This window comes from Myodes glareolus, chromosome 8 (assembly GCF_982192425.1).
Source record: "Myodes glareolus chromosome 8, mMyoGla1.1, whole genome shotgun sequence".
In the NCBI taxonomy this organism is placed as follows: Eukaryota; Metazoa; Chordata; class Mammalia; order Rodentia; family Cricetidae; genus Myodes; species Myodes glareolus.
The window spans coordinates 23863327-23877066 of record NC_142033.1 but is presented as its reverse complement, the minus strand read 5'-3'; the positions used below and the strand labels follow the sequence as shown (position 1 = coordinate 23877066).

Here is a 13740-nt window from a genome sequence, read left to right as displayed (position 1 = left end):
AAATACAAGTTAGCATCTTCCTTATCAGATGCAAGTCATTGGACTTCATCTCTGTTTTCCTGCTTCCTATTGAACCTCGTCCACTCTATGCTCCTCATAGAAGAGCAAATGATTTTCACCCAGAATGAGTGCTCAGCAATTTGATTTGTTTTCAGCTTAATGAAAAGAGATAGAAAAAGTGAGAACTGATAAATATGCAAAATATTATACTACTTTTCATTGCATAAAAACAATTGCTATTTATGGATATATCTAATTAAAACACACCTTGAATATATCCTTAATTAACAATTAATAAAAGGTGATTCTAATTAAATATATGAGTGAATTTTAAAAAAGAACTCAATGAAGTAAGACATTCAATTTCTAATATATATTTGTTTCCTACACCAAGATTTTTATATTTCTTTTAAACTAATTAAAATATTTAATTATTTCTTTGAAATTTTCATACACACTTTGATCATGTTCATCATCTCTCAAAACTTGTATGTTTTTATATTTGAATCATGCCTGTTATCACAATAATGGTGAAGTTAAAGGACTAAGGATTCAGATTCATTACTATATGACTATAGAAATGAAATCGTACATATCTATCAAAACACAAGAAAAGCTTGCATTGTGTGAAGAATGTATTATGAAAAATAAACAGTATATGAGAGTGATATAAATGTTGCATTTTTATATCAGTTTATTTAATTCCATGAAAGCAAATTTTGTTTGCTAAGGAAAAGAAATCAGTAATATGATTTATTATACTAGTAACCATAAGTATTAATATTATATACTATTCTGTTGAAAACTGTAAGCTACTATATGCATTTTATTTATATATTTCACGCATAAATTCTATTTCTATAATATAATGAGATCAAATTTGTTTGCAATTAATTTGTAAATGTAATTGTATAGAAACACATACATATATATTGTCATGCAATGTATATATTTGATTTATAGTTGTGATTTTAAGGTCCCAACAATTTAGTCTCCTAATTAGACACTGAAAAAGATGTTAGTTTAAAATTTAGTCTAATAAAGTGTTGCTACAAATCAAGTAGATTGACAGAGAAATGATATAGACTAAACATCTATTTAGATTTATAGTGCACACTATAACTTAGAATTCAGGGACAAGAATTTCAAGGGATGCTAATGGTAGTGTTAGACATTTACATAAAGCTATGGAATACAAAAGTATAAATTCATAAACACACAAAATGAACCTTTTTATATTCTCTGAAAGAAATTACCAGGAGACTTCAATAATTGACTTTCCCTATATGAAACTCTATGATTTTGTTAAGCTGAATAGAAACATAGTATATATCTGTAATTTATAATATATAATGAAAAATATGTCTAAAATTTGTCTATATATTGACGAACATACTGTCCCAAAAAATGAAGAAATACAAAAAATGTATACCTATTTCATCATATTAAGCTAGAAAATGTGTAAGAGGTTATAAGTCACTAGTCAGTTTGATGATATGTTAGAAATATTTATTGATGCCATGAGGTATAAACAGCTATTTATCAGTGTGTATCAGCATTCCTAAAATGATTGTATTTACTGAACCTTGTTTGACCGACTCAGATAGGTTCCAAGGACACTAGAAATAATAATAATTACATACTAACCAAAATAACAACAAAAAATGAGGATAAAGGAGTGAAAATATATGTGAAAGATTAGACATTATAATACTAATGCATCATGAAACATTATATTCTGGTTTTAAAAATATTTTCAATCATCCAAGTTTACTAATTTAAATATGAACTGTACCTCAAAAATCTCATGTACCAAAGCTTGTTAAAAGTCATTGGAATTTTTGGAAATAATTGTGATATGAAGAATTTGATAATTTATCAAAAGTTTAAAATAATCCCAAGTTCATAGCTGAATCAGTTACTAAATCTTGTAAGCATATGTGGAATAGTTGGGGGAATCTAGTCACCAGGATCAGGCAAATAAATGTATGTCTTATCTCCTACCCTTCTTTAACAATACATCTGATCCTTGGCTTGGATGGGCTAAACAGCTTTGCTCTACCTTGATACATTGCTTTATTGCAGGCCCTCAACAATGAAGCCACTGACACCCATAAAACAAAGAAAGCTGTAAGCTAATTTACATATCAGATAAATATAAATCAGTATCAGAAGTGAAATAATAAACACTCAGTGCTTAAAGATATACAAAAATACAACTGAGAGATGTACATTTAAAAATTTTAATTTTTTAATATGTATCTATGCTGGCTAGATACATAAAACGTCCAAGAAAAAAATTAATTTTAATCAACGGAGCTCATATTTGCCTCTGGAAAGTGAAATGGAACAGGTACTGTAGCATCAGAATAACAAACTGATTCCATTAAAAGAAGAATTTCTGGAAACAAGTGAGAGATGCCCGTGAATAGGGGAATACATGAAAACCAGAATGGTTAGTTTGGAGTTGACTCTAGACAAGCAACGGAATAATGAAAACTCAAGAAATGAAGAGGTTTCCTCTAATGTCAAAGGTTCTAAACTAGTGGAGCTATTGATTTTTCTCCTCTCAGGATGGAAACCAGGCCAAAATGAAAAAGATGTGATGAAAATTAATCTTCATTGCATATTGGATTATACTTGGAATCACTTAGGTAATGGAGAGGCACACCTCTAGGTGTGTCTTTGGAATCATTTTTAAAAAGGACTATGAAAGAGAGAGAAAGAACCAACAGACAGACAGACAGAACTACAGTCAATGTGGGCAGCATCTTAGCATGGGCTGAGAAAAGAATGAAAATGAAAACAGGAAGGAAAAAAATCTAGCAAAATATTAGCTAGAATCTCTTTCTTTAGTCCTCAGTTAATGATATGAACTGCTCTTGTCTTCTATAGAAGACAATAGCCACCTAGAAGAAATAGCCATAGAATATAGCCACCATAGAAGAAATAGAAATAGCCATAGAAATAGTCACCAAAGAAGAAATAGCCAACAGCTATTACACTGAACGTTCTGAAGCAACAAGTCACAGAAAGTTCTCCTGCCTTGAGCTGTCTTCCTCTGTTGTTTCTTCCAGAGGAAACACAGTGGTAAAATAACCAATGAAATCAGGCAAAAATGTTCTGCAATAACTTTAAAATATTTATTATATATTTTTTTTCTATTTCAGCTTACACTTGCCCAAGGGAATTTCTTTGTTAATATATTTTTACTTTTCACATTATATTTGGAAATCTTAAACTTTCAATGACTGCTGAGCTTCTCAGGAGTGAACCTTACATACTGTGTAAACCTAGCGACATGAGGTCGATTCCTGAAAGTCACATAAACGTGGGAGGAGAAAGCAACTACACAGTGTCATCTAATGATCTTCAGCTGGGTGCTTTGGTATGAAAATGTACACACACACACACACACACACACACACACACACCATCTAGTAGTAGTAGTAGTAATACTACTACTAGGAAAACAACTCAAGATACAGAGAGATTGCTCCTCCCTGAGTTAGACTTTTTTTCCAGAAACCTATGGGATTCACATTAAAACTCACTAATTGAGAGCTATAAACCCTCTATCAGGTGTCTATATTTCAGGAAGTGATATCCACAGCCCTAAACATTCAAGGCTCAGGTCTAGTTGATTAGAGTCTTCCAGAGGTCAAAGTTAGAGAATCATTCAGATAGTCAATCTTATACTATATAACTCTCCCCAACACTATTTTTAAAAGAGAATCATCAGAAAAAGTTCTTACTGAAAATTTTCTGTTCTTTGAATCTATTGCCTTGTGGCCTCAATCACAGAGAAAGATGCATCTGCACATTTTAGGACATGTGAATATTAATTTATTTTGTTTTCTTGAACACCATTTGTGTTTATTCATGTAGAATTATCTGTCTACCCCCATGCAAAAGACAAATCTCAACAAACAATTCTTATTCACGGCAGATGAGTTCCAAAAATATAATCAAGAAGATGGATACCAGGCCGTTAACAAAAGAAAGAATAGCAAATGGCCTCTAATTAATAGCTAATATCAACACACACACAGGGACAGACAGTTTCCTTAATGATGTGGGCATGAGAAAGAGAGATGTGCAAGAACATTTGAAAGTTCATGCATGCCAAAGATTCAATGTATAGAAATTATTGTCTGTGAGATGGGAAAAGAAAGGAATAAGAAAAGGGAATTTTGTTTTTTTTTTTTAATTTTTTAATATTTATTTATTTATTATGTATACACTATTCTGTCTGTGTGTATGACTGCAAGCCAGAAGAGGGTACCAGACCCCACTACAGATGGTTCTGAGCCATTATGTAGTTGCTGGGAATTGAACTCAGGACCTTTGGAAGAGCAGGCAATGCTCTTAATCTCTGAGCTATCTCTCTAGCCTGAAAAGGGAATTTTGAAAGCAAGAAATCTGGACTATGCTATGATTTGTATAATGACTGCTATATTGGAAGATAGTGCTTTGACATGATAGACAACTCAGCTGTTTGAGACTAAGTGTCTAGTCTACAAGAACTATTTATTCAATTTTCGATTGTTATGCCCTAACATTTAGAACATAGACCTTAAGCAATATGTCTTTTGGTCAATGTTTAAGCTCATTTGGAACTTTGTACTCTGTTTCCTGACAATTTCTTAGGAAACTTAGTTTTCTGTTGTTGCTACTGTTGAAGTTTTATATTTTGGCTCAAGGAAATGCTATTGATTTTTACCATGGAGTTGCATCACAGGTCCCTTTGAAAGCTCATGGCATTGTGCCCTTCAAAAGATGGAATGAAATTCCCAGAGCTACCAAGAACTTCTAGAGCCTACCTAGTTCTGGCTGCTACCACTGTCTATGTTAAATAAGAATGAATCATTTGCTGTCTTACAGAAATAGAGGTTAGGCAATGAACACGCAAGAGAAGGCATGGTTTTGGATTCTGCTTTGCAAAATGTGAAATAGAAACATCTCTAGAATCTCTCCAAAGACAGTCTGCACTATTGCAAATCACTGGTATTGATTACTTGTCTCAATGCCACAGAGTTTTTGCTTTGAAATGTTTGATTCAATACAATGTCCTGAGATGTACAGTAACGTTTATGTGTTTGATCTGTGAGAAACTGTGAGTGGGATTTTCAATGCTGCTGAGCAATTGAGCCAAGAACCCTGTTAGGGTCAGTTTCCTAGGATGATTGACTCCCCATAGGGGGCAATTAGTCATTGCTGTCCTCCTAGTATTTCGAGCATCACTCTGCCTTCATCTCATTTGTCATTCATTAATAAATTATGATCTGTTCTCTAATTATTTTTAAGAGCTTTTTCAGAAAAACAAACCTCATGTAATTATATGAAAATAGATTGGATAATAACTCTCAGTATTAAATCAATATGTTTGCCTGGATATGTTACAGTTTTATGAAATCATATCTATTTGTTGACTCATAAACCACTGAGATTTACTTTTAGTGAACTCTTTATAATACTGATGGTATGTGAGATTATAAATATTTGTTTATTTGCTGCCATCCAAATTTAAATAGTGTTATACTAAAATATTTTTTATATAATTCCCTTCTTCAAATCTCACAAGTTTGGAACTGTATAACCCCTGTTATTTTATATACATCAAAACCATCAATTTATCTAATATGACCAAAAAGAAATAATAAAAATGGCTTCATATTATTATTGATTACAAAAACCATTGCTACTTACTTCTGAATAATACTTATAATAGAACAGCTAAGTGTCAAAAATGCTATGATAAGCCAAATTTTATTAATTTCTCTTCAAATCACTGTTTATTTAACTATCTATTTATTCATCATTTATAAGAAATACTGTGCATTTATTATTCAGAGATTCTCTAAATAATATGTTGGCCTTACTAACATAACTCAGTTTTCTCAACTGCCAACATTAATAATGGGCAAATCCCTTCAAATGGTGATTGATGCACAGTTGATTTTTAATTCCATAGTTTATGAGTAAGTAACTCACTCAATTAGATTAAATGTGAAAGCCACAGAGATCTCTCCCTCCTTTTTACAGACAAAAGAGAGAACATACACACATAATGAACTGTAGTTTGGGATGGAAAATTTCAAATTTATATGAGAAACAACTGATACCTCATTTCAATGTTTTCGTGTAAAGAGGGAAGGCTTTAGATGAAGAATGGGGGAGGCTTTAGCACAGAAAGAATAGTTCTTACAGGTCTTCATATGTGGCCAAAATTTAAATATTGAGAAGTGAGTAGAAATTTGGTTCAAAAAAGGGGGGGGGGGATGTCAGACTGTTTGCTGAGTGAGATCCACTCTCCTCATTTTCTATCCTATGCTTTAGGATAAGTCTCATACTCCAGCACGGGTGTCTGCTGTTCTCGAACATTTCTTCACAAAATGAGTCCTTCATCCTCCTCTCAGTTAGTGGTCACTGTTATGTTCATCAACTTTTTCTTTAAAGCTTGATATAAAGGTTTCATTAAGTCTGTTATCATTGGCTTTGAAAATGAAGTGTTAAGAGCATTGCATTCAAAGCTCAGCTCAGTAAAGTGATCATTAACTCAAAAACAAGTTGTTCTCTAGCCTCACAGACCCTTATAACTCCTTAGCTGGATATTCCTCTTCTGATGTACATATCATTCAAATGAAAGTGTTAAGCAGCTCTGATTATTCCCTGTAACTGGGAGGCAGAGACAGATCTTGGAGTTGTTGACCAGCCTGTTCTACAGAGCTAGTCCCAAGACAACCAGAGTCAGACAGAGGAACCATGTCTTTTAAACAAACAAACAAACAAACAAACAAACATTCAATTAAACAAATGAAAATTCTGAGGTGTTTTAAAGATATACAGAAGTGAAATTAACCATTTTAAGGAAATCAGGAATTTTGATGGCATTGGTGACATTAGAAATGAGTTGTGCTGAAGTACAATTTAGGAGGCAATCCTGTCCAGAGAAAGATAGAGAAGTAATTCACTTTATTCTTTTAAGTCAATGGATATTAAGTTCTAAGACATATTTTATTAATTTTACTGATAACTCTGAAAAGATTTTAATGTTAGTCCTTCATTCTAGCAGAACAAAATAGGAAATTTTATATACTACAGCTGACACACCTCATGATTACATGTAATGGAATATTCCAACAATGAAAAGAACAGAAGGAGCTACAGAGATTACTCTGTAGATGAAAGCCATGAGCTCGTAACCCTGCAATTGGAGTTTAATCCTCTGAGCTCTCAGAAAGCTAGATGGCAGGACAAGCATCTGTAGCTCTCACACTGCTACTGAAACATAGAGCTGCCTAATAGAAATTGTTGGATGCTTACAGGCCAGATAGACTGAACTGTGCAGAGTAGCAGCAGAAACACAAATGGAGAAATTCTGACTTGAGACAAATTGAAGAAAGTCAATTACTGTAGAGTTGTTCTCCGAATCCCACTTGCATATATAGTACCTGAGCACCCAGAGTCACTCATCCCTTCATACACCGTACCTCAGTAAGTACCTATGTTCTCTACCATCTTGTGTCTTATAATTTACTGAAAAAGAAAGAGCAAAAGCCAGATGAAGACATATTTAAGAAAGGATCTGTAGTAGGTAGAAGAAAGAACCATGGATTATCAATTTATTGTCAGTGACAGTATAAGATGCTGTACAGACTTAAAAGGAATAACACATAAGCCATGTAGATCTCTATTAAACTGAGTGTGAAGATGTAGGAAAGACCAGTGAAAAAGTCTTAGAGAAGGACATTCTCAACAATGCTCACGAAAAAGCAGGGAAATAATTTTATTCTCAATGAATCAGACAGTTTCAGCATTGAGTCATGATGTGATGAAATACTATACGTGAAGTCCTGAGATTGGTACCCACTAACTGGTCATGCATAATTGGTGTTAGACAACATTGCAATTATTCCTGACAATATTATTATTATTTGCATTAGGCAACATACTTCCATGGAAGAAGTTTTAAAATATTTTGTACCCTTATAAAACACTTACAATTCTTTATTCTTTTAATGGTCTATTTATTTTTATTTTATGTGTATGAGAGTTTTTCCTGCATGTTTGCCTGGTACATATTAACATCAGAAGTAGGCCCTGAATCTCCTGGAACTGGTGTTACAGGTAGTTTTTAGATGCCAAGTGAGTTCTGGGTGATCCTCTGCAAAAATAGCAAGTGCTCACTGTAGAGTCAAAAATCACAATTATTTAACATTGATGCAGCCAGAGTTCTGGTATATATCTTAATTTGTATTTAAAACTCTTGTATAATTCATGGTCCCAAGTGAACACTGAAAAATTTTACTCTGAAACCATTGTTTCTTTTCCATGTAGAACTGATTATTATTTATAGGAATTCAGATCATGCTCATTATTAATGGGAGCGTTAATCAGACCATCCTTTTTGTACAAATGGGAAAAATGTGGATTCCAAAAGCATTGAAAATCTGTTCTCTTTATCATTATTTTAATTCAGCCTTATGAAATTCTGTCTACTTTTAAATCTACTAAAATAAAAGTATTTGAACAAAGATGATTGCTCTTTTTTTTCCTCAATTGCACAGGTGGGACCTTATTAGGAATGTGTACCAGAATCTCAATAAACCATTGTGATGGCTATCTGTGACGACTGAATCATTTGCAATCTGATATACATGAGGAATCTGAAGAAAATTACAAAAAAATTACTGTTCCTTTTCATGTAAAATAAGAGGAAACTAAAGCAATGTTTCATATAAAACTGCTGTCAATGTTTCTGATGTCACCTTGCATCTTAATTCTTACAATTTACCTTGCAGATACGATGTGCATTAATTGCTGAAGAAACTCACCTCAGGAATCAACAAGTCATGTCAAAAGGAGTATCAGTTTCTTAATGGGATTTTGAGGCACTATCACAGAGCACCTAAATCTAGGCATGCCTTCTTCACATACTCAAAACCACAAGAGAAGAACCTTGGTTCAACAAATAATATTTTCTAATCAGCAAGCAATTTTTATACTGAATTTATCATCTTAGAAACATCTCAACATGAAAATCATAAATGAATACTGTTAAAAGTCTTATCAAAGACCATGTAGAAAAGCCAAATCCTTCTCTTCTTCAGAATGTTTTCCCTGCTTTTTACTTTCCAATTTTGAAATAGGTAATAGGCTTTAAGCTTTGGGGCTTGATGTAAAACAGCATGTATAAATATATATGACTGAGCAAGTTTTTAATAATGTGTACTTATCTCCAGATGTTCTCCGAGATTTAATTTGAAGTAAAAGAAAAATCTCCAGTTTTATTTGATGTAACTAAATATGAAAACATATGAAAAATTTAGATTTCAGAAATAAAATATCACGAATCATTATTTAATTCCCTGAAATCTAAAGATAGAGTCAAATAAATGAATCTCTTCTGTATAGTCAATTTTACTTTGCTTTTTATGTATCCTTATATTATAATTTAAGTTTTATATTAGACTAAGACATTTGTCAGAGTCCGTTGTCAAAAATTATGCCCTTGTGTTTAAAAGGGGAAATTTAAAAGGTGGAGGGAGGAAGGCTAGTTAAAAAAAAGAAACAAGAACATGAGCAAGTAAGTCAGGACCACGAGGGTGGCGTCCACCCACTGAGAAGGCACAACTGATCTAATGGGAGCTCATCAAGGCCAGCTGGACTGGGAGTGATGGAGCATGTGATCAAACTAGATACTCTGAATGTGGCTGACAATGAAGGCTAACTGAGAAGCCAAGGACAAAGGCACCGGGTGTTGATTCTACTGCATAGACTGACTTTGTGGGAGCCTGGTTTGTTTGGATGCTCACCTTTATAGACCTGGATGGAGGGGGGAGGAGCTTGGACTTCCCGCAGGGCAGGGAACCCTGACTGCTCTTAGGGTAGGGGGGGGTGAGGTGGGGAGGGAGAGGCAAAAGGAAGGCGGGGAAGAGGTGGAAATTTTTAATAAATAAATAAATTAATTAAAATATAAATAAATAACAAAAAAGAAATTAAAATAGCAAAAGGCTCTGACTTGTGGAAATGAAAGTCTCACAATACCCGCAGATTAAACAACTATATTTCTGAAACAGGAAATGTAAGAAAAAAACCCAAATCATGCTATAAAGACCACATCTGTGTTCAATACTCTAAGAGATGAAAAAGAAAGATTAAAGAAACTTACAGTTTGCTTACATTACTGAGGGTTTAAGTTTTAATCTTGGGATAATTAGTCATAGTTTGTTGAAAGATTGTCAATTTTTCTGTAATGTCATATGGGAGCTTAAACATTATTGAGAAATAATATGGTAAAAAGAAACTTTTAAGCCTTGAAGTAAAAAGCCCCATGGAAAAATGAACACCTTTGAAAGGGTTGATTTTTTTATACTTTATAAAATCAGTGCTACTTTTCAAGATTAACAAAATTATATGTCTTTTAAAATCACATCTAGTTAGAAAGAATCTAAAAGATAGCCAGCCAAAGTTATCTAATAGGATTCTGAAGCTTTTATCTTGAATTCTTATTAGAATAAAAGGTTGACATTTTTGCAATAGTTTAATTGTATAACATTCACCATAACATACTCTAGAAATGTATTTTTCTGTATTATGAAAGTAAATTCAAAATGCCATTGTTTCAAGTATATTTTCCTTTAGTTTGCACATTAATTTAAATTATCATCATGCACATGAAGATAACTTTGGATATAGTAATATAATATTTTTGCAACAAATTAATATAAAAAGGGTTCATTTATTTTGCACCACTGAGAAATCAAATTATGTTCAATTAACAAAAATGTTGGCAAAGTTGTACCAGAGACTTCTTATTCAAGGAGTTAAGCTATGCAAAAAGAGTTCAAACTGACAGGGAAATCAGGACAACCTTAGACAGGTATTAAGGATTTATCAATTACTTATTCTGTTGTCATAGGGACAGAGTGCGTTGGCTCTGTTTATTTCAACTTGACATAGACTGCCAATAACTGAAAGAAGAGAGCCTCAACTGAAAAAAAAATGCCTCCATATGATCCTGTTGTACAACATTTTTAAAATTACTGACTGCCTGGTAACAACTCAGTCCATTGTGGGTGGATCCAACTTTGGGCTGATGGTCCTGGTCTCTAAACAAAATCAAGCAGAGCAAGTCATGGGGAGCAAACCAATAAGCAGCACCCCTCCATGACTTCTGTGTCAGTTCCTTCCTCCAGCTTTTTGCCCTGTTTGAGCTCTTGCTCTGACTACCTTCAATCGAGAACTACAAAAAGACGTGTAAGCCAAATAAATCCTTTCCTCATCAAGTTGTCTTGGTCATGATGTTTTATCACAGGAATAGTAACCCAAAGACAGAAAATATATATGTATGTATGTTAACATCTTTACAGCATATCCATGATAGTATCCAATAATTTGCCAGAACTCTAATATAATTTCCCAATTATATTGCAGTCATGCAAAGTTTGTTAATTCTTACATCATTTTATACCCCAGAATGTATGACTTATATAAATACTATCCTATTCCTCAAATGACTAGCAGGCAGTTCCTTTGGACATACTAAACAATGACTAAAACTGAATATGGCGATGACAAATTTTTTTGAGATATAATATATGCAGATTTAGCAATGCATTGTGTTAGAAACATCTGTATCGGTCTACTAATCACAGAATAAGCAATATCATTTAGTACTATTCTTGTGGAGAGGAGAGAATATATCTAAGAAGGAGGGAAAGTGTGTGATAACAATTGGCAGCAACATGGACAAGATAAAACTTAAGAACTAAGGCACCCATAGGCATTATCTCCTGGCATGTTGCTTCTTTGATTTGTTTTAGGATGTGCTTAACAGCCACATAGTTGGATCCAGAGCGAGCAGCCGCAAAGGTTCAGAAACTCTTTCCTCCCTTACCTGCCACTGAGGAGGAAGCCAATCATCACTGCCAACAAGATGACTCCCACTGTCACGGACACTGCAATGATGGGAATCTGGCTTTGATCATTGGATGCTGCAACTGCTGATAGGAGACACAGAAAAAAGAACTTGTAGTTAAAGGTACCACATGCATCAAAATGTGAGCTGCTTCACAGCAGGTAATTGATCGTGGTTTAAACAATTCACCCGCATCCAGCTAAGGTTACCTTATAATGTCTGTTTTCAGAAAGGCATTTGAAGGAGGAAATATTAACTCACCAAATATAAATCAAATGCCCAATGCTCACTAATGATTTTCTCTCTATAATAAAAATTAATGTAGTTTCAATGGTACCACAATTATTTGCACCTTGCAAGGTAAAGGGGAATATTGTCTATGACTTCAAACACATGCAAATATACATTTTATAACAAAATGTTATATAATTTATAAAAAATTTTATAACATTGTATAATAAAATGTTGAATATTTAAGTTTTGACATTTCTAGAGTTTGGATGTTGTTCTCTAGGAAAACAAATATATTACCTCAAGAACTCTTCCCTATATACAAAATGTCTGAAATAATGGGCTCTGACCTTACTGAAATAAAATACAATACCAAAGTCTACATCAAATTTAATAGCTCAGCTACATGTGCAATATAATGTCACTATATTTTATAAATAGGATCAATGAAAATTATGAAAGTGCCAATTTTGTGGATGTGATTAGACAAATTTGAAGCACTTGTTTACTAAACATTTTACACACATGGATTTATAACTTTATCAACACAGTGGTTACAATATGGTTCTGAAAGTCTTAGGTAGTGGTATCTACATAAGCACTATAAATTTTGTGTTGTGCTGATAACCACTCTATCTAGAAAACACATACAGCAAACCGCTCTCAGTGGGGTTCCTAACATAGGTCTCGTTAGTCACAGCATCATTCTGATGCTTCAGTTCAGCACTGCACAGCATCACAATACCAAATCTGTGGTTTTCAAGACCTGTAGCAAGTAGAGTTTCTGTTTGCTTTTTATCATTCCTATGCCAGATCTTGGTATATATAATTTGTAATTCCATATCTCTCTGTATTGTCTTGTAGTTGCATTATTTCTGTCCAAGATGAGCTTTTTGTAAGTACCTCCTTGTCCTGACCTATATATCAGCCAAAATCAAAACATTCTGGCAATGAAGACTGACTGAGAAGCCAAGGACAATGGATTCACTTTGTGGGAGTCTGGTTTGTTTGGATGCTCACCTTTATAGACCTGGATGGAGGGGGGAGGACCTTGGACTTCCCGCAGGGTAGGGAACCCTGACTGCTCTTAGTACTAGAGAGGAAGAGGGAGGTGAGGAGGGGAGGGAAAAGGGAGGCGGGGAGGAAGTGGAAATTCTTAATAAATAAATAAAACAAACAAACAAAAAACAAAACAACAAAAAAAACCATTCTTCAGATTCCAATATTTTCAACAGCTTATATGAGTAAAATCTTATTTATAGGCTATGGGTAAAATATGAGTAAAATTGTTTGTAATCTACAAGTCTATGTTCTTCCCTTCCCCTTTTAAATGAAATGTATTTGTTTTGATTTTATGTTTAAGGGTATTCTTCTTGCATGTATGTCAGTAAACTACATCAGATTGTGGAACCCACAGAGATGAGAAGAGGCCACTGAATCCTACAGAACTGAAGTTACAGATGGTTAGGAACCACAATGGAAGTACTGGGAATTAAACCCAGCACCTCTGGAAAAGCTTCCAGTGCTTATCTATTTTTATTGTTTTATTTAGTTATACATTTTTCTTTACTCCTGTCCCTTCCTTT

General features: G+C 33.6%; 1 protein-coding gene across 18 annotated transcripts in view; it reads right to left on the bottom strand.

Moving 5' to 3' along the window:
* Positions 1-13740, bottom strand: part of Epha5 (EPH receptor A5) — a 307513-nt gene that overhangs the window by 58959 nt on the left and 234814 nt on the right. For 10 of the 18 annotated variants that reach the window (XM_048446300.3, XM_048446304.3, XM_048446302.3 and 7 more), the window contains one exon: positions 11903-12008. In XM_048446300.3, the coding sequence (XP_048302257.2) occupies positions 11903-12008 (106 nt within the window). The remainder of the gene's footprint in view (positions 1-11902; positions 12009-13740) is intronic. The other 8 variants (XM_048446301.3, XM_085691710.2, XM_048446303.3 and 5 more) reach the window with 1 other exon arrangement.